Source organism: Arachis stenosperma, chromosome 5 (assembly GCF_014773155.1).
Source record: "Arachis stenosperma cultivar V10309 chromosome 5, arast.V10309.gnm1.PFL2, whole genome shotgun sequence".
In the NCBI taxonomy this organism is placed as follows: domain Eukaryota; kingdom Viridiplantae; phylum Streptophyta; class Magnoliopsida; order Fabales; family Fabaceae; genus Arachis; species Arachis stenosperma.
Genome location: NC_080381.1, coordinates 24,864,470 through 24,885,683, shown reverse-complemented (window position 1 = coordinate 24,885,683; position 21,214 = coordinate 24,864,470). Strand labels below are relative to the sequence as shown.

The 21,214-nt window shown below is 34.7% G+C and overlaps 1 protein-coding gene and 1 pseudogene across 1 annotated transcript; one reads left to right on the top strand and one right to left on the bottom strand.

Moving 5' to 3' along the window:
* The window catches only part of LOC130980591 (protein DETOXIFICATION 29-like), a 74,058-nt pseudogene extending 63,731 nt beyond the window's left edge, over nt 1–10,327 (top strand).
* Nucleotides 10,328–10,976: 649 nt separating this feature from the next.
* On the bottom strand, nt 10,977–11,686 carry LOC130982091 (60S acidic ribosomal protein P2-2-like). Its single transcript, XM_057905948.1, has 2 exons — nt 11,273–11,686; nt 10,977–11,168 (listed from the first exon to the last, which is right to left on the bottom strand). Exons 1-2 carry the CDS (start codon nt 11,591–11,593, stop codon nt 11,142–11,144), a joined length of 348 nt encoding a protein of 115 aa, XP_057761931.1. The 5' UTR covers nt 11,594–11,686; the 3' UTR covers nt 10,977–11,141.
* Nucleotides 11,687–21,214: the final 9,528 nt, after the last annotated feature.

Genomic DNA, 21,214 nt, shown 5'->3' with positions numbered 1-21,214 from the left:
TTTTTGAAATATAAAACTAACACTGCATTCTGCTGTCACTGAACCCGAGAATTAGCGGCATGTCCAACTCCCATAAAAACTGCTTTGCAGAAGCTAAATTTTCCTAATTTTAATCCTACTAACCAAACTCATCTACCCAAACTAACTGTATATATAGCATTCCCCAACCAACAATTAACCATTTAAAATTATGCATACATAATTATTACTAAAATCAGCACGATCAGTATAACAAATACAAAGCCGGTAACAAATACATTTAACAATTTTTTAATTCGTTAATTTATTATTAAACTATCTTGCACAAATATGAACAACACAACTCAACAAATTCACCAGAATATACTCTTTCATAACCTCCAATTCACCTCTACTAACCACTTCATGTATACATATATTGAATTCGAAATAAACTTCACTTTTTTCCCTTATAGTGGATTTTCACCACCCTAAACAAGAGTAAATATCACTATGTCACCCACAAAATTAAAATAATTAAAAAATACATACGAAAACTATCATTTTCTGTCCTACATGCTTACCGATTACTGCCTAATGTGCTTCCCAGGTTGCGAACTCCCTTGCAGTTTCTCACGTTCTCGTCGAAACCGTCAACCTTGGACTGCCCCCTTAGATCTTTGGCAATACAAGAAACCACCTTCTCCCAGCATGCGCCTTGCTTCTAGCTTCTTTTTTGTCCTCTTTGTTTCATCTGGCTTTTACCACCAACAAGTTATTATTATTATTATTATTATTAACCAAAAAATTTAATTTTATTTCTCAGTCCAAAAGGAAAAAAGAAACAACATTACAATTGAAAGAATTTTTGTTTTCAAAATATTTGAGTATTTTTGGACAATTCGATCTGACCTAAATGAAATATAAATCAACAATTCATTGAACTTAGATTAATATTCAATCAGTTATAAGTTCTTATTTTCTTCTTTTATCAATCACAATCTAAGCACAATTTCTTCTATATCAGCGTGAAATGTATTAAGAAATTATAACATAAACAATGTCTAATTACCTTAACTTTATCTTCCTTTACCCATGGAACATTGGCATAACCTCTAGAGACCTAAAAGCATATCATGAGTTAAGAACAAATTAAAAATAAAACAAATACTTTAAAAATGAGGCCAACAAAAGCCATTCCTGAAACATGAAGTAGTGAAATGAACAAATATGCAGCAGTACAAAACCTTAGCACAAACGACACAATATAATTTTTTTTACTCATCAACATTTTTAGCACGATTTTAACAAAATCTCAATGCATTATAACTAGCAGCAGGAATGTATTTAGCATGAGTTAGAGGAATTTCACATTGTATGCGTATTACAACCATGGTTGAATCCCCGCCCCCTAGCCCCAACACACACATTCAGAAACAGAGACACAAATTTTAACCGATTTTAATCTATACAAAGACACCAATACTAAGTAATTTCTGATCGTAGGTTGCCAAGTTTCTAAACTGGCATAAATTTTAAATAATCTCTTTAAGTGGTTCCAAATCCAGTACCCCAAATCCGCCAAAAATATTTACATTGAATCAAGATGAGTAAAGTTGTTACCTAAATCCCAAGTTTGAAATTTAATGTTGACGGTTGGTGCACGAAATTGTGATCATCAATGGCGCCATCAACATGGTACGCTCATTGCAATCTCAACTCTCTATCACAACTCCGCACAACTAACCAGCAAGTGCACTGGGTCGTCCAAGTAATAAACCTTACGCGAGTAAGGGTCGATCCCACGGAGATTGTCGGTATGAAGCAAGCTATGGTCACCTTGTAAATCTTAGTCAGGCAGACTCAAATGGGTATAGATGATATATGAATAAAACATAAAGATAAAGATAGAGATACTTATGTATATCATTGGTGAGAGCTTCAGATAAGCGTATGAAGATGCTTGTCCCTTCCGTCTCTCTGCTTTCCTACTGTCTTCATCCAATCCTTCTTACTCCTTTCCATGGCAAGCTTATGCAAGGGTTTCACCGTTGTCAGTGGCTACCTCCCATCCTCTCATTGGAAATGTTCAACGCACCCTGTCACGGCACGGCTATCCATCTGTCGGTTCTCAATCAGGCCGGAATAGAATCCAGTGATTCTTTTGCGTCTGTCACTAACGCCCCGCCCTCAGGAGTTTGAAGCACGTCACAGTCATTCAATCATTGAATCCTACTCAGAATACCACAGACAAGGTTAGACCTTCCGGATTCTCTTGAATGCCGCCATCAGTTCTTGCCTATACCACGAAGACTCTGATCTCACAGAATGGCTGGCTCGTTTGTCAGGCGAGCACTCGGTTGTCAGGCGATCAACCATGCATCGTGTATCAGGAATCCAAGAGATAAACATTAGAGCCTTGTTTGCTTGTAGAACAGAAGTGGTTGTCAGTCACTTGTTCATAAGTGAGAATGATGATGAGCATCATATAATCATCACATTCATCAAGTTCTTGAGTACGAATGAATATCTTGGAATAAGAACAAGCGGAATTGAATAGAAGAACAATAGTAATTGTATTAATACTCGAGGTACAGCAGAGCTCCACACCTTAATCTATGGTGTGTAGAAACTCCACCGTTGAAAATACATAAGAACAAGAGTGATCATTGGCTTCGGTCCCAAAGAGGGAACCAGAAGAACCAAGATCTGATCTAAGAACTAGATGTCCGAAGATGAAAATACAATAGTAAAAGGTCCTACTTATAGGGAACTAGTAGCTTAAGAATTACAAAGATGAGTAAAAGACATAAAAATCCACTTCCGGGCCCACTTGGTATGTGCTTGGGCTGAGCAATGAAGCATTTTCGTGTAGAGACTTCTCTTGGAGTTAAACGCCAGCTTTTGTGCCAGTTTGGGCGTTTAACTCCCACTTTGGTGCCAGTTCCGGCGTTTAACGCTGGGTAATCTGAAGGTGACTTTGAACGCCGGTTTGGGCCATCAAATCTTGGGCAAAGTATGGACTATCATATATTGCTGGAAAGCCCAGGATGTCTACTTTCCAACGCCATTGAGAGCGCGCCATTTGGGCTTCTGTAGCTCCAGAAAATCTACTTCGAGTGCAGGGAGGTCAGAATCCAACAGCATCTGCAGTCCTTTTCAGTCTCTGAATCAGATTTTTGCTCAGGTCCCTCAATTTCAGCCAGAAAATACCTGAAATCACAGAAAAACACACAAACTCATAGTAAAGTCCAGAAAAGTGAATTTTAACTAAAAACTAATAAAAATATACTAAAAACTATCTAAAATATACTAAAAACATACTAAAAACAATGCCAAAAAGCGTACAAATTATCCGCTCATCAACGGTTTCAACATTAAACCCCATTGCTGCATAACCCTAAATTTGATGGAGAGAAGACCGGTGTGACAGACAACAGCGACCACAAGACGAGTATGACGAGGGACGGCAGGCAAAGCGCGACTGAGTAGGTAGAGTCCTCTTTCAGCACACCGACTCAACGAGCATGGTGAAGAAGCTGCAGATTGGCGAAGGAGGAGAGGGGCTGGAGCATGAATAACAAACAAAGATCTTGGGCGCTATGAACAATAACAGTTACAAGAACGAGGGCGACGGTGGAGGACGCTAGGGTTTCTTTTGAGGGAAGAGCTCTGAAGGTTTATTTTGAAGGTGGGGTGAGATTGTGACAACGAGGGATTGGAGAGGACGGACGAAGGCTGAGATTGACGGATGGATAGCGGTAGGGGAGTGACTGTTTCAGAATTCTGCAAAGGCTGAGAGGAACGACAGTGAGAGTGAGAGTGAGTGTGATAGGCTTGGTTCAGCGATAGTAAGCCTTTTGCCCAAAACGACGCCGTTGTTTGCAAACCGGCCCGTCCCCGATCTAGTTCAACCGACCAGTTGTCAGGCAGCAACACGATTTTCTGCCGGTCTTTTAAAATGCCATTTTAAGACATTAACCGAATCGTGATTGTTGCTGGTTCATGATTAGAGCGGTTGAATCGACCGACTCGGTGCATTTTTTTATAACCGTTTTAACATACAACATTTTGAACGCAAACATAAAAATTTAGGATTTCATACTTTGAATTATTTTAAATTATTTGAAGTTTAAACATAGTTTTTCGATTTAACATATACTTTCAAAAGTTATATTTAAATTCAAAATACAACTATTTAAAATTTTCAACTTATGTAATTTAAAAAATAAAAATAATTAAACTTAGAAAAATAAATATCTAAACAAATATTCTTTTTTTAAAAAAATAAAAGTTATTAATTTTTTTATTCCAAAAAAAAAATTTTAGAACTAAATAACATGGGTTTTACAACAACATAGAGCAGTAAGAAGCACCTTCTCCCTTCATACCCTAAATCCTTAATTTCAGAGCTATCTTCTCCCTTTTTTTAAATATTATTATTATTATTATTATTATTATTATTATTATTATTATTATTATTTATTTATTTTCTTTGGTTTTATATTTTTATTGTTTATTATTGCTATAATTGTATTTTCATGATCCAATTTAATGTTTATGTCTAAAAAATTATTTTCATAGTCTAAAACATAAAACAAAAAACGGAATTCAGTGTGATATATTATGTTCACTTTATTTTTGTTCAATAACACAACAAAAAATAACCACACTTAAATGTGAGATCAGACATTTGCTGGGTCCTCAAAAATAGGCCCAATAACATAACTAGCATTATTAACACAAGATTACTATCATCTAATCAAATTTTGGACATACATCACTATCTGAGCATGATTGCTTTAGCACAAAAATTGTTGGTAGTTTAGAGGCAATACAACCACGTGTTCTCTCCTTTATCATGCCACATACTTTCAGCACCAGCAGAAAAAAAAAACCTTTCTAGCACTGTAGGATGCCCCTTTTGATGCCCGTTCTTCTGAAAACTAGAAAAAAAATATTAAAGTAGTTGAGAGAAGAAGGATCAAATGGTCTATTCAGTTTTATCATAACTGACAAAAAAAAAACAAAAAACAAAAAGATTTACCCAGGAATCTACTCTACTTAGCAATTAGCAATGGCTTTCCAAGAACTGATGGTTTTTTTCTGTGATCATGAGTTTTATTAATCTTTTTTTCCCCTCTTACTCTACGAGAAAGAAGAGCCTTCAGTTTATATTCATAGATTAAATTTATTTGTGTTTATAATTCGGTCATTCATAATTTTCATGTCCAAACAATTGTAGTGATTTTAGAAAAAATAGTTTTAGCCTATTTGAATATTAAAAAGTTTAAAACAATTTTAAAAAAAAAAGAAATTTTAAGATTTTATTTAAATTAAATCTAATTAAGTGTTATTTTCCAATAAAATAGGAAGTTGTATTTTTAGCAATTAATTAAATTAATTAATTTTAAAATAACTATTTAAATCAATTTCTGAAAATAATAAAAAACACTTTAATCCTAAAATGAATTAATACACAAAAATATCTCTAAAAATTTTTTCCCACAAACAAATTAGCCCTTGATTTTCTTTCTCCGTACATACTCAACAAAAAAAATGATGAAAATCACTATCCTTGTCAATAGAACGACATCATTTCTTATTGCCCTCCTCGTATTTATTCTCTGAAAATAAAAAGAGTAATTCTCCATATCCAAGCAATTTTACATCCAAATTCGTTCAAGTGATTTGAGTTACGCATTTCTTTTCTTCTTCTTGTTTCAAATTCACGCATGTTCTTCACTCCGGATGCTACGTCTTCTTCTTCTTTTCCTCCTTTTTTATTATTTTTCAATTTCGTCACCGTCGTCACCAACAACACCTCTTCCTCTTCCTCCTCCTCCTACTATTAGAATTTAGTCTCCTCCTTCCTTTTCATCATTCTCCTCCATCATCATCATCATCATCGTTATCGTTATTGTCTTCTTCTAATATGTATCGTCGTTATCGTTATCATCGAATTCGAATTTATATAATGGACAATTTTCGGTTTATTTGGTATTATACTTGTGTTTTGAGCTAATTTTCGGTTCATTCGAGACGCAGGTGTTTCTAAATTCGAATTTATATAATGAACAATTTTTGGTTCATTTGGTATTATACAATGATTTCGTTTTGATAATATTTTCGGTTCATTCGAGACACATGTGTTTCTGAATTCGAATTTATATAATGGACCATTTTCGGTTTATTTGGTATTATACAATGATTTTATTTTGATAATATTTTCGGTTCATTCGATCACCACAGAGAATCAGAATCAATAAAGATGTTAGCAAAATATTGGTATTTTTGGTGATGACGATAATGATGATGGAGGAGGAAGAAGAAAAGGAAGGAGGAGATCAAAGAAATTCAAATAAAAAAAAACATGAGGAGGAGGAGATGGATGTGGTGGTATGGTGGTGGTGACGATGACGATGACGATAATGAAAAAAAGATGAGAAGAAGAAGAAGAAGAAGAAGAAGAAGAAGAAGAAGAAGAAGAAGAAGAAGAAGTCCCGCAGCGTAAACTAAATGTCTTGGATGTAAAATTGTTTGAATGTATAGCGGAATTCAAATAAAAAACCCTACATTTTTAACGTTCTAAAATTGGACATATTCCAATGACAAGTAGTGGGGGAAGCTCAGCGACTTCTAGCCACCGAAAAGGAGATTCGTCCATGAGAGCACTGATAATTTACAATATTATCAAAATAGAATCATCCTTGCCTCTTAGAGGATCATTTTCATTCAAGTCAATCACTGACTTTGCATTATCCTTATCAACTTGTTGGGAATCAATCTGTTTCTGAGCCTTGAACACAATATCATCGAAACAGCAGGAATAATGGTGGCAAAGGAGACAAGCGGACGGGATCTGACACGAACAGACGGCGGAGCGACGGATCTTCCAATAAAGTTAGTGGCGAGAAGAGACGCAGGAAAGGATGCAGATGAAATCATGTTTGATTATTGTATTTCTAGCTAAGACGCGAGGAATTGAATTGGTTTGAATTGGGAATGGAATGCAAGAATTTATTTGTCCATCTGCATCACCCCAACATGTCACTTCATTAATTTTTGTCGATTACAAACGAAAAAAAAAGCAAATTCGGAATTAATTTGTCTGTCAAAGAAAAATTGTAAAGATATTTTTGTATATTAATTTTTTTTGGACTAAATACCTATTTTTAAAATTCTTAAAAACTTGATTTAGATAATCATTCTTAATTTTATATAATAGCTGAGTAAGGGCTAAAACCTAAAAGTTAAAGAATACATGGCGTTTCCAATAAACAAAAAAGAATTGTTTATTATTTAACCATTTATTACCTTAAAATGTGGCAAAAAGAATTTTTTAGTTAAATGAGGATATAATTTTGTTTTAACACTATCCAATCCAAGTATATACCATATAAGTTCTTAATAAAACATAGGGTAAAATATTAAATTGCTCCTTACGTTTAGGCGTAATCCTGTTTTGGTTTTTAAGGTTTAAAGTGTTCTATTTGAATCTAAAAAAGTTTCATTTAGCTTCAATGTAGTCCCACAATGAGGTCAAAGTTAAATCATTAACGGAATATCTTACATGACAGTAGTACAAGAACAAGGTTAATAATCTGGAGAACAAGTACAATCTCAAGAGGTACAAAATCAACCATAAATGCATTAATATATTTATTTATTATTCTCCTTAGTTCTATAGAAAATATTTCATTTAAATTATAAAAAAAATAATAAATAAATGTATTAATGCATTTACAGTTGATTTTGTGCCTCTAGAGCTTGTAGTTGTTCTCCATATTATCGACCTTATTCTTGTACTGCTGTCATGTAGAACATTCCGTTAATTATTTAACTTTGATATCACCAGGACTACATTAAAGCTAAATGAAACTTTTTTAAATTCAAATATGACACTTTAAACTTTAAAGAACAAAACAGGATTACGCCTAAATATAGAACCAACTTATTACTTTACCCTAAAATATAAGTAACTCCACTTTATACATACCAAAAGAACGCCAAGCTGATATTGTTGCTAATAAACTTATGTTATGGATCTATTGTTTTAGTTTAAAATATGTATTTTACTATGTTTTAGGGATTTCAAAATTTTAGCTCTTCAAAAAATTTCCTACTCCGACCAAAAAAAAATCATTTCAACTGGAAAATAAACTATATTATTTAGACTTTTCTTTACCAGTAGTAACATTTCCACATATATTTCATAATTGAAAAAGAGATTATTGTTTCCTTGAAACAAAATCTAAATAAAATGAGTCAAAGTAATTGCATATATTTTGCAATGATGCAGCTTGGAATGGGAAGGCACTAGAAACACTATGCGGACAAGCATTTGGAGCAAGAAAGTTGGAAATGCTTGGAGTCTTAATGCAAAGATCATGGGTGATCCTCAACGCCATTGCACTTCTCCTTAGCTTCTTATATGTGTTTGCTTGCCAGTTACCAAGATTGATAGGGGAGACAGCATCCATAGCAAAGGTGGTGGGAGTATTCACACTTTGGATGCTTCCACAACTCTTTGCATACTCCATGAACTTCCCCATCCAAAAATTCCTACAGGCACAAAGCAAGATCATGGTCATGGCTTGGATCTCTGTGGGGGTGTTGGTGGCGCATGCGGTGCTGAGCTGGGTGTTGATGCTAAAACTGCGCTGCCGTGATGCTTAACATGTCATAGTGGTGGCTCAAATGGTTTACATTATGAGTGAAAGTTGCAAGGACACTTGGAAGGGATTCTCCTTGCAAGCATTTCAGAGTCTCTGGTTTTATTCGTCTCTCATTAGCCTCTGCTATTATGCTCTGGTGCGTCACATTTTCATGTATATGCACATTTATGTACTGCCTATGCTTGTATATCTATATTATTACCAAATTATAATCACACGTTTTTTTATCTACCCAAAAGATAAATATTCTTCTATATGTTTCCTTAAAATCTTGTGCAGCTTGGAAGTTTGGTACTTTATGGTCCTGATTTGTTCGCTGGTTATCTAAAGAATGCAGAAATTCGGTGGATGCAATGAGTATATGGTACTACACAACATTATCTTACAATAAAAAGCAAAATTTTTTTTTATGGGTTCAATGCTCACCTTTTCCAATGCTGGCGATTCATGCATGTTTTTCTGATGATGAATTTGCAGCATGAATATCTTGGGCTGGACAATCATGTTCGCCTTCGCCCTTCGGAATGAATGCAGCCGTGAGGTTTGGTCCGATTTTAGATGCATCATTTTTCAGAAAAACTATTCAACACAACAACAATTAAAAGAAATGTGCTTAGTTTTAATAAAAACTAATTTGATTCCTAACATCATGCAATGTGAGGCTGTCAAATGAACTCGGGGCAAGTCACCCAAGAACAGCAAAATTGACCATAGTAGTTGCTATGATCACTTCGTTTGTGATTGCATTCTTGCTCTCCATGGTTCTTGTCATCTTCAGGAAGCAATACCCTTCCTTGTTTTCAACTGATGGAGCCGTGAAAGCCCACGTTATGGAGCTTACACCATTGTTAGCCTTATGCATTATTATTAACAATGTGCAGCTAGTTGTTTCAGGGGTTGCAGTTGGGGCAGGATGGCAGACTATGGTTGCTTATGAAAACATTGCTTGTTACTAGCTATTTGGTGTTCCCCTTGGACTTGTGTTAGGTTTCAAGCTTTACATGGGTGTCATCGTAAGCTACTCTTTTCATCTCCTGATCATCTCATTACTTTTCCATTTGCTATCCCCCCTCTTTCTCTCCCTTACGTTTTTTTTTTCTTTTCTTTTCTAGTCTCTCCTATTAATTCATTACCTTCGGGAGAAATGATTCTAAGCATATTTTTGGTGTGCCTGACGATTTTTAGGGAATTTGGTCTGGAATGTTGTGAAGGACCTTCCTACAATCATGTGTGTTAAGCCTCATGGTCTATAAAACCAATTGGAGTAAAGAGGTAAAATTTTCTACTACGGTGTTGGATCAAAACAATTTACTATTATGTATTAATGAATTAAAATGTCGGGAAAAAAAAGAATTTAAAGAATAACTGAGTCTATTTACTGTTCAAAGTTACACCCTGCAATATTTTTCCATCAAAACTTCAATATACAAAATACCTTAGTAGTTGAAAAGACTCAAAAGAGTGAAACTAAAACATAGCAATATGAATAATGCTACGCATCTAAATTTTTTTATTAATCAAATTGGTCTAACATAACAAAAATCAATTATAACTAATATTATTCTAAATCTTATTTTTTAATTTAGTTAAACTTAACTCATAATAAAATTTGAATGTATAACATTACTCTATTTTTATTAAAGCCTAATCTTTTGATCGAATGGCAGGCCTCTCTTGCCGAAATAGGATAAAGAAGTGGGGCGGGTATAACGAATCAGAGAAGAACGAGATTGTGAAGAATGATCCAGACATAGGAAAACATTGTTAATTGAAAGTAGCACTGCTTTGACCAAAAAAAAAAGTAGCACTGCTCGGTTGATAATTTTAGAGCAAACACATATTCTAGATCCGAATTGATTAAAGAAAGTATTTGAGTGAACATTTTATCTCTAATTTTATTTAATATTTCAATTTTACCCCTTGTGTTAAAATTTTGGTTAGAAAATGTAACTGCTCGACTTACAACATCAATGCACATTCACCAAATGACAGTACACACTGCGCGAGAAAAAGCATAAAATAAATTGAATTTCGGTATCGCCACAAAATCTTTTTGACATTCTGAGGAATTTCATTGTAAAATTAGGACGATCATAATAGCATATAAAATTCAGTCATTGTATATCTATATCTTAACGAATCGATTTATCTTCATTATTCAATTCACGATATTTGATATTAGTTTTCGTTATCACTTCCCAACCCATATTTTATTCAAATAATCTTTCAACATGTACCATTTCCATGAGTAATTCCGTAATTATAATTTATCTCCCTATTAATTCAGTCACGACCAAACTAACTGAATTAGTATCGAACGAAAGTCCAGGCAAAATAAACTAAACCAAGAAATAAACTCAACTGTGTTTACCAAATTGAAGTTCCATAACATCAATAAAAGTCAATAAAAATATAAAACCAAATCCTTTCAAACACATAGATCACTACAATTAACCCAAAAATAAGAGACAAAACTTAGAAGCTCTAGTTTGAACAACCTACCACTTAATCAAAGAGACTGAATCCCATATCCTGCACCACAAACAAATCCAAAACCAAATTATCAGATCATTTTGAAAAACCAAAGTAATTAAATAAACGCAACAAAAATAATAATAATAATTGAATCTTCTTACATCATCCGATTCCTCCTTCTCTTCGACCTTCTCCTCCTTCTTTGCCTCGGCGGCTGCGGGAGCAGCAGCACCACCGCTAGGAGCAGCGGCGACGGCAACAGCACCACCACCACCACCACCAGCAGGCACCGACGCAAGCTTTTCCCTTCCGGCGGCAATAACCTCTGTTATGTCTTTGCCTTTAACTTCAGACAAAAGGAGCGTTATGCTGTCATCATCTGCTTCAGCTCCAACGGAGCTGAGAATGCCCTTGAGATCGGCGGCGGAAGGAGCGGCATTGCCACCGAGGACGGCAAGGAGGTAGGCGGCGATGACCTTCATGTTCCTTCCGCAACTACGTATCACGAATCACGGCGTGGATCTGGTGAGGGAATGAACAACAGTGAAGGTTTTTTCAGTTCTGCAGATTTATAAATAGGGCTAGGGTTTGAGTCCTCGCATGGGCTCCTAGGGTTTTATAACGTGGCCAACGTGGCCCTTGTTGTTGGGCTGTTTCCATACTTTATTGGGCTAGCTTACCCCGGACCCTACAAGCCCATTATATGCCTTTTATAAACCCCGGTCCCTTTAAGCCCATTATATGCCTTCATTAATCATTAGAATTGGCGGTAGCCACAGCACACATGTTTCAAACGAAATATTAGTCTAATATATAAAATTGGAAAGTTTTCACCTGTTCCATTCAACTTTATTGGAACTAAGCTATACCAAATTTAATCACCGTCCATTTTATGAATAAAATAAATGAAAGGATTAGATTTGGTAGATATAAATCCTTGTGTGCATAACACAATATGGATCAGGGTGGAATCAGACTGATTGATCCATTTACTCATTGACTGACCATGATAAAGTCTAGCTTGTCCTAATGAGTTTTTAAGCCAGCCATGACATTAACGTGAGTCGATCATAGACAGTATTGTTTGTTTAGGCTAATGGAATTAGATGGGTCACATTCTGGACCGTTTAAAACAATATAGGTAAAAAATATAAATTTTTTTGAAAAGAAGAAACAAATTAAGCCCATTTACATGTTTCGAAAGTAATGATTTTAGATATTAAAAAATTATGTTATTATTATGTTTTAATGTATTTCGAAATAGTAGAGAGTCACCAAAAAAAAAGAAATAATAGGGAAGTCTATTATTAGTGCTAATATATTGTTGAGGTAGACGTCGAAAATCCACATTTCATGAGAAGTGAATATTGAATAATTTATTATTTTTTTATTATGAATAATTAAAGTTTGATTTTGAATTAGTTGTTATATTTTGTGTTGTTTAAAATCATCTTTATTAATGTGTTTCCTCGTTTAATTTGTTTTTAAAGACGGACACAATATTATGTGTTGAAAAGCAGAAACAGGGACATGTAAGTGAGTCTCATTGTTTTTATAGGATAAAATATAATTAATAAACTAAACAAATTTAAATATTATATGAAAGTTCTAAATAAAAAAATATTATGTGCATCTCTCATGTATATTTTTATTTAAATCGAATTCATCAAACTCGAATTATCTTCTTTGGTGTTAAATCAAATTAATCTTATTCGAATTAGTAGGATAAATAAAAATTCGAAATTGATAACTTCGATTTATGAAGGAATGAAATATAAATCTACATGTGTTGATTTACTTGTATCGAATTTCATTTTTTCGTAAATCGAAGCTACCAATTTCAGTTTACTATTTATCCTACTAATTCGAATTCGGTGAATTCGATTTACATAAAAACTAGCAACTCAACAGATATTATCGTGCCTGTTCAATCGCTTTTCTATTATTTTTATAAAAATAATTTTATTTATTTTTTAATTATATTATTCATACTTCATTTTGCTAATTAAATATTTTCTATCATTTTAATATTATCCTAACTTTATTTATATCATCATTTTTTGTTAAAAATAAAATCAATAAAAAATAAAAGACATTTAAAATACTAAATTATAAAAATACACAATACACATATATCTATCTTGTTGAAAAATAATAGTTCAAAAATTAATAGATATAATTTTTTTATCAAAAAAATTATATATAAAATAAAATACATATTAGTTATTTACAAAAGATAAATTTTACTTAAATGTTATAGATATTTATCTTTATCTTCATCTTTTAAATGTGTTAGGTCAAAATATAAATTTAAAAAGACCTTCATTTTTCTACAAATATTAAAAAAATAAAAAAATAAAATAGTTTATTTTTTTGTCTTCTCTATAATTATTCACGCAGTAAATATAAATAAATAATTTTTATTGTCTTAATAATATATAATTGGATATATATTTAAATTATTTTTATATTTAAGATCAGATTCATCATTGATTAATTTTTTAAAATTATGAAATAATGTGATTTTGACATTAATAAATATTTAAAAAATAAAAAGTTTTTAATTTTTTAATAAATATTTTTAAGATACTTTTAAGTTTTAAGTAATATTTATAGAATGATATTACTAATAATCATGTTCTTTCTTAAAGCCCCAAACTGTTCTCTTATTTTTTTAAAAAATTTATTCTTTTTACTATTAAATTGGAGTTGCAATTTGAAAAAAAAAATGTATGTTTTAGTCTTCATTATTGATATTTTATGTTAGATTTATCTTTTTCATTTTAGTCCCAATCTGATTCGTTAAGTTGATATATTATTATACATGCAAATTTGAATATATTATATCTGGATCAACTTTTGTCACCAAAAATAATACTTTTATGTTGTTGTCCAATTAATTTTTTTTTTATGTTTGCTAGCATCGTATGTAATATGAGTGTCCAATTTTATTTAAATCACTATATTATTATCATTTACATTAAAATATGTTATTGTCATTTATATTCAAGTAGTAAAAAAAAATTTGATCATCTCACTACTTTAAGTACTTATACATGTTTTAATAATGATATTATGATATATAAAATATGATAAATATTTTCAGTCAATTATTTTTTTATTGGCTATGATGGTTTTTTTAATCTGCTATTAATAAAATAATATAAAATAAACTGAAAGAGCTTTTTTAGTAATTCTTAATTTTTCAGATGGTCATTGATTTAAAATTTTTTTTTAACAAAAACGCAATTGTTTGAACTAATTCTTTATTCTTGATTCTTAATTTTTATTTGTATATATTTTTAAAAAGTTTATTATTAAATTTTTTTTGTAAAAAAATATTTTACTCTTCTCTTTAATTTTGTATTAATACAATTTAATATATGTGTGAATGGTCAAATATGTTAGATACACATATAAGTATTTGTACAATGTGTACAATGGATAATAAACACCAAGGATCGAACTCTTGACCTTTCGGATCTAACGCTTTAATACCATGTCATGATACCACTCATCCCAAAAGCTTCAGCTGATGAGAAAATGTAACACTAATAATTATATCTCTAATACTCCATAAACCTCTATTGTACACATTGTATAAATATTTCATTAGCTCCTCATACTTTTCCTATAAGTATTTATCTTTGTCTAAATTTATTATGTATTAAATAAAATAAAACATTATTATTTATAGTATAAATTAAATAAAAAATGTCCAAAATTTTTATAATAAAAAATTAGAATTTCAAAAACAAATAAATGTTTATCCGTTTAATATATTAATATAATTATCTTTGTTTTTGAGATATAAATTAAAGACCAAAAATATTACTTGATGGAGATGAAATTTGATAAGCCCAGTCTATAATGATCCAATACCGTTCAGCTCATCGGCTTAGAGTCGTTTATAGCCAAATACAACTATGTTTGTCGCTTCTTCACTATCCTTTTGGTATTTTGCCTTCTTAGCTTAGGGACGAATTTAAAATTACACTGTATAAAACACGACAAATAAATTATCTGTAACCGTTCTGTTCCTAGTATAGCTTTGTTCCATTATAATACATTGGAACATGTGAAAACCTTCCTATAAAATTAAGCCATGTGTTTTTCAAAAAAAATAAGGAGAGAAAAAAAAAAGATTACATGTGTGTTTGCCTAACGTATTAGGCTGTGTTTGGTTTAACGTTAGAAAGAAGAGAAATACGTTTGAGTGCTTTGAACGCTTCTTCTTTATGTTTGGGTACCTTTTTTTTTAAGGGCCAACGTAATTTTAACGTTGTTAATGTGCGTTTACAAAAAGTTAAAAATTGTAGCTTCTGGGTTTAGTTTATTCTTTTTTTTTTATCAATTCTACCTTTTATTTCCTTACTTGTAGTCTCTTTAGTATTCAAATATTTTAAATATATAATTATATTTTTTTATTAAATTTTTACTTTTGATTTTTTATAAAAAAAATATTTTTTTTTGACTCTGTTAAATTTTATAAGTGTAATTCTGGTATATCAATTTATTATTATAATATAAATTATTGATTTCACTAAAAAGAACAAAGTAAATAAAAATTAATTATAACTAAGAATAAAGTCATAAATAATTAAAATTTATAGTTTAAAATAGTATTTGATTCGTCCGAGTACTGAGGTGGCCGAGCTTGAGCACTTCCGAGCAAGCTGACAGCAGAGAGGAAGAGTTGTACGTCGGCCAGGACTGAACACCACGGCAGAAATACCTGCAAATGATACTCCGACGCTCAAGTTAGTGATAGTGAGTGAGTTAGCCGAGGATATGAAAACTGAGAAGTAGAACCTGAGAGTTAGCCGAGGATATTAGCTCGACTTTATAGGAGTTGTTTCACCCGTTTACTGTGGATAAGTCCTAGTTTGTAGGTTGGTTATGATATTACATTTTTTATTTTCAAATGGGTGAGGTCGTTCCTTTCTATTTTTGTGTCGAGTTTATCGGGCAGCTGGCGTGAGGTCGATCTTGTCTGCCCACGTGGCGAGTTTGTTGGGCGGCTGAGGATAAGGGTGACGTATCATAGCCCCCAACCTTGCCTTGGTTTGGACAGGACTAAGGCGAGCTTTCGAACCAAGAATATCGCAATCCTCGGTCGCTGAGTTGTTGTCGTATATGCTCCTTACAGCTCCCAAGCTCGGCTTGGTTCTGTGCAGGATTCAAAACGTTTTTGTAGTGAAGGCTTCGTTTTGCGTGCCATCATGACATGATTGATGTGAAACTGTCCCGCTTTTCTAGGCACCCATGTCCGTTGGTTTTAGTAGTGGTTTTAATGCTTCCCTCTTTTTTGACAATCTGGAGTAAATGTAAAGGTTTGGTAACCGTTTGCTTTATAGGAGTTATCTGTTGCTTAGACTTCTTTTTCTTTCAAACTGCTAAGTCTTGGGAAAAAAGTTTATTTTCCCTTTCTGTCTAGAAATGAGTAAGCAAGGTCAGTTCTGATTCTTCCTGTCTTTCTTCTTTGTTTTCTTGCTTTTTCTTTCCTTGCTCTTGATGGAGAACTGTAATGTGGGTGACCCATATGATTGGGTTGACGCTAGGGTAAGAGAGCGCGCATCTCAGTTTGATGATGAGGAGTCGGTGAGGCTGTTGGGGTCGAATATTTGGGTCAGAAATGGTAGTGATGTTAGGATTGAGTTGTTACCTTATGGGAGGGATGACCGGGTTTGTGACCGATTAGATGATTGGTCCTTCTTTTATATGTATAGCTGTCTGTTCACTGAACTGGGTGTGAGACTTCCTTTTACCAAGTTTGAGTGTGGGGTTTTGTATTGGTTGAACTGCGCCCCAACTCAGCTTCATCCTAACTCCTGGGGTTTCGTTCGGGCGTTCGAGGTATTGATGGAGCTGTTAGATCATCCGCCGTCTCTTAGGTTGTTTTTCTCATTATTTCAGGCGAAAAGGGTGAATAGGGGCTTGTGGGTAAACCTTAGCAGCTATCTCCGTCGGGCTATATTTGGTCTATATAATTCTTCGTTTAAGGATTTCAAATCTATGTTTGTAAAGGTTAGGAGTGTACCCGAGGATTTTCCCTTCTATTTAAACGAGCACTTAGTGAAAAGGTTTCCTTTATCTTGGTGTGCCGAGCCGTATCAAGCACTGGATGTAGATGATAGGCTTCTTGATGATGATATTGTAATGGATTTTTTGTTTTAAGTCTTTGGGTCCGAAAGGTTTGTTGTCAGTTGCTGAGATGTTGAAATGGGATACCGATAGGCAGGCTGTGTATGATCACATAGGTAATTTATTTTACTATGTTTGTTTCCTTTTCTATTTTGGTCCGTTGATGCTGATTTGGTTGTTTGTGACTTGTAGCCGAAAAGCGCCTGCCATCACCACTGCAAGTTTGAAATCTTTCTTCAGTCAACGCAAGAAAGGTGAGAAAGAGGTCTTTTCTAATGTTGGGAAAGGTCTTGCCGCCTTCTACCGCCTTAGTTCAGTATGGTCCTGGGCTGAAGCATAAGAGAAAGAGAGGACAAGTTCAAGGTAACCTTGCCGATGTCTTAGAAGGTAAGGGGGAGTCGTCCATGATACTGCAGATGGTTGAGTCTGCATATGAATCACAAAAAAGGCTGCATGGGTATGATGAGAATGAACATGCTAGGTCTTTGTGGGCGAAGCTGTACCCTTTTGGGACCATGGCTGATGAACTTTGCTGCTTCCCGAGTGACATTAAGATGATTGACGAAGTTGGTCGTGCTGGTGTTAGCCGATTCAAGTGTGTTTTTGCTGTATTGTTGTATATTTTCCTGTTAATGTTGCTTATTGATTTGTTTTTCTTTTGCAGGTGATTGGTGCTCGTATTGTGGCCATTAGTAGGGCGCAGGAGCTTGCTTTGGGCCAGGAGGAGAAGGAGGCTTGCCATGTAGAGGAGCTGTCTGGCATCATCCAGGAGAAGGACAAAAAGATTGCTGAGCTCTTGTCTTCCGTGGAGAAGAAAGAGCTAGAATTGGCTGATGAGAAGAAATTGCACATGACCTCTTCTGAAAAGCTAAAGAATATGGGGTCCGAGAATGATCGGCTCTCTGCTCGGATTAAAGAATTGGAAAACGGGATCTACGAAGCTTTTGCTCAAGGTTTTGAGCGTGTCGTTTCTCAGGTCAAGGTGCTTTACCCGGAAGCAGATTCTTCGAGGCTTGATGTTATGAAGGTGGTTGTGAATGGTCAGCTCGTGGATGACGAGGCTGCTGTTGGAAGCGATGGTGAGGAGTCCAGTATTGGTGATAAGGTAGATTAGGCCTTTATTTTGTAAGCTCTGTGTATGGTACTTAGGCCTTTAGAACTTTGTATTTAACTTGTTTGTTTTTGGATAATTCCGGGTATCACTTCTCGGTTGCGATATTTTGGTTTCCGAGCATAGAGCTTGGTTTGATAATAATTGTTTTTAGCCTTTTATAAGATATGATATTTTGGTAAAGTTATGATAGTAGTAATGTTTTGCAATGGCAAATGGCGTGTTCGTATTGAGCATAGTCTTTGATAGCTATTTCGCATATGATGAGTTTATCAATAATGACTGTTTGTAGCATTTTTGGTTGTTTGTATTTTTTCGAGTATTATGCTCGGCATACGTATGTTAGTTTCCGAGTATGAAGCTCGAATGATGTTATTGACTAAAATGCATTCTAATTGTCATGGTAAAAATATTTTACTTGCGACATAAGTTACTTTTGTATAGTGGTTTGTGGCGTCCGGCCTCGTTAAAACCCTCTCCGAGTAAAACCCATGTGTTTTGGGAAAAAACCTTCGGAGGGAAAAAAGAGTACCATCATTCGCGAATTTACAGCCTGTATCATGATTGATATTTCCTTAGGGAGGAAACATTCCATGTTCCTAGAAGTTGATCTCCTTTAAGAGTTTCTAGTTTGTAAGCACCCTTTCCGAGATTCTGGAGGATTCGGAAAGGTCCCTCCCAATTTGCTGCTAATTTGCCATGTGCTGGAGGTTTCCGAGCTTCTTCTGTTCGTCTAAGTATGAGGTCTCCTTTATTGAAGGACCTATGAACTACTCTTTTGTTGTGTCTTCGTTTTATGAACTGCTTCCTGGCTCGTTGTTTAATAGCTGAGATTTCTCTTTCTTCTTCCACAAGATCCAACTCCGCTATTCGAGCTTGCGAGTTGTTTGATTGATTGTAAAGCTCAGCTCTTAACGTCGGGATGCTGACCTCAACTGGGATCAGTGCTTCTGCGCCATATACCAGTTTGAAAGGAGTTTCTCCTGTAGCAGATTGAATGCTGGTGTTGCAGCCCCATAGAATTTCTGAGATGAGGTCGGCCCACTCTCCTTTAGCCTCGCTGAGCTTTTTCTTTAATCCCTGCAAGATGATTCTATTAGCTGATTCAACTTGCCCGTTGGTTTGCGGGTGCTCGACTGAACTGAAATGATGCTTAATGTTGAAATTTGTTAGGAAAGCAGCGAGTTTATGGTCTGTAAATTGTCTTCCGTTATTTGAGATGATCTCTCTTGGAATACCGTATCTACATATAATATTTTTCTATAAGAAAGATTGCACTTTTTCTGCCGTTATATGTGTTAGTGGTTGTGCTTCTATCCACTTAGAGAAATAGTCAATTGATACTAAGAGGAACTTTACCTGGCCTGGCACTTTTGGAAAAGGTCCGAGGATATCCAATCCCCACCTATCGAAAGGCCATCTTACCTCTATGGAGTGGAGCTCCTCGGCCGGGGTCTCCGAGAGTGTGGCGTATTTTTGATAGTTATCACATGCTTTGACTTTTGAAATACAGTCCCTTTTTATCGTCGGCCAAAAGTATCCTGTTCGCAGTATCTTTGCGGCTAATGCTCGGCCGCCGATGTGATTTCCACAGACCCCTTCGTGCGTTTCTGCCATGACGTCCTCGGCTTCCTCCTTGCTGATGCATTTGAAGAGCGGTTGGGAGTGTCCTCGTCTGTATAGGGTGTTTCCGAGCATTGTATAGAAACTTGTTCTTCTTCAGAAAAGCGGCAAGTTTGGCTCCTCATTTGGCATGACACCTGTTTTGATGTAATCGATAAAGAGTGTTCTCCAATCTGGTACCTGTATGATGCTTAAGATTGTGTCCTGCTCAAAGCTTGGCTTGTTGAGTGTTAGTTGTGATAGGGCCGGTGTGTTTTTCGCCTGCCTTGTTGTGGCTAACTTGGATAACACATCGGTTCTGGTGTTTTGGTCTCGGTTTACATGAATAATATCAAATTTATTGAACTTTGAGATGAGATCCTTTTTTATGAGCCAATATTTCTCTAGCAAAGGATCTTTTACCTGGTACTCGCCCTTGATTTGATGTACCACAAGTGATGAGTCGCAGTAGGCTATTATCTGAGGTATTCTGAGTTGCTGGGCAAGCTTTAATCCTGCTAGCAGAGCTTCATATTCCGCTTGGTTGTTGCTTGTATTGAAGCAGAATTGTAGTGATTGTTCGGCTACCACTTTCTCTCCCTCTTTTAGCAGTATCCCAGCTCCGTTTCCTTCTTTGTTTGATACTCCATCCACATGTATACTCCAATTGGCTGTTGGCTGCTACATTTCATTAGTCATTTCTGATATGAAGTCGGCAAGTATTTGTGACTTTAAAGTCTTTCTTGACTCGTACTGAATGTCAAACTCGGAGAGTTCGACCGACCATTTTATTAATCGTCCGGCGAGCTCGGGTCTGGTTAATATCCGCCTCAGTGGTTGGTCTGTTCGTACTATGATTGTGTGGCTCTGGAAGTAATGTCGCAGTCTTCTTGCCGTGGTGATTAATGCTAGTGCTAGCTGTTCTATCTTCGGATACCTTGTTTCTGTTGGTTGTAGTACCCTACTGATGAAGTATACTGGGTTTTGCTTTCTCTCTGTTTCAATTACTAGTCCCGAGCTTATAGCGTGGTTAGATACTGATAAATATAAATACAATGGCTCACCGGCCTCAGGTCTCTGGAGTATTGGTGGTGATGCTAAGAGCTGTTTGAGTTCCGTAAAGGAGTTTTCACATTCGTCTGTCCATGTGAATTTCTTGTCTTTGGAGAACGTCTGGAAAAAGTGATAAGATCGGTTTGCCACTGCAGGTAGGAAACGTAATAGGGCGGCTATTCTCCCTACTAAT

What these genes read in the sequence shown, in the direction of transcription:
- LOC130982091 (XM_057905948.1), bottom strand. Translation starts at nt 11,593, where the DNA reads ATGAAGGTCATCGCCGCCTACCTCCTTGCCGTCCTCGGTGGCAATGCC. An exon ending in AGAAGGAGGAATCGGATGAT is followed by an intron (nt 11,169 to 11,272) that starts GTAAGAAGATTC and finishes TTTGTGGTGCAG; the next exon opens with GATATGGGATTCAGTCTCTT.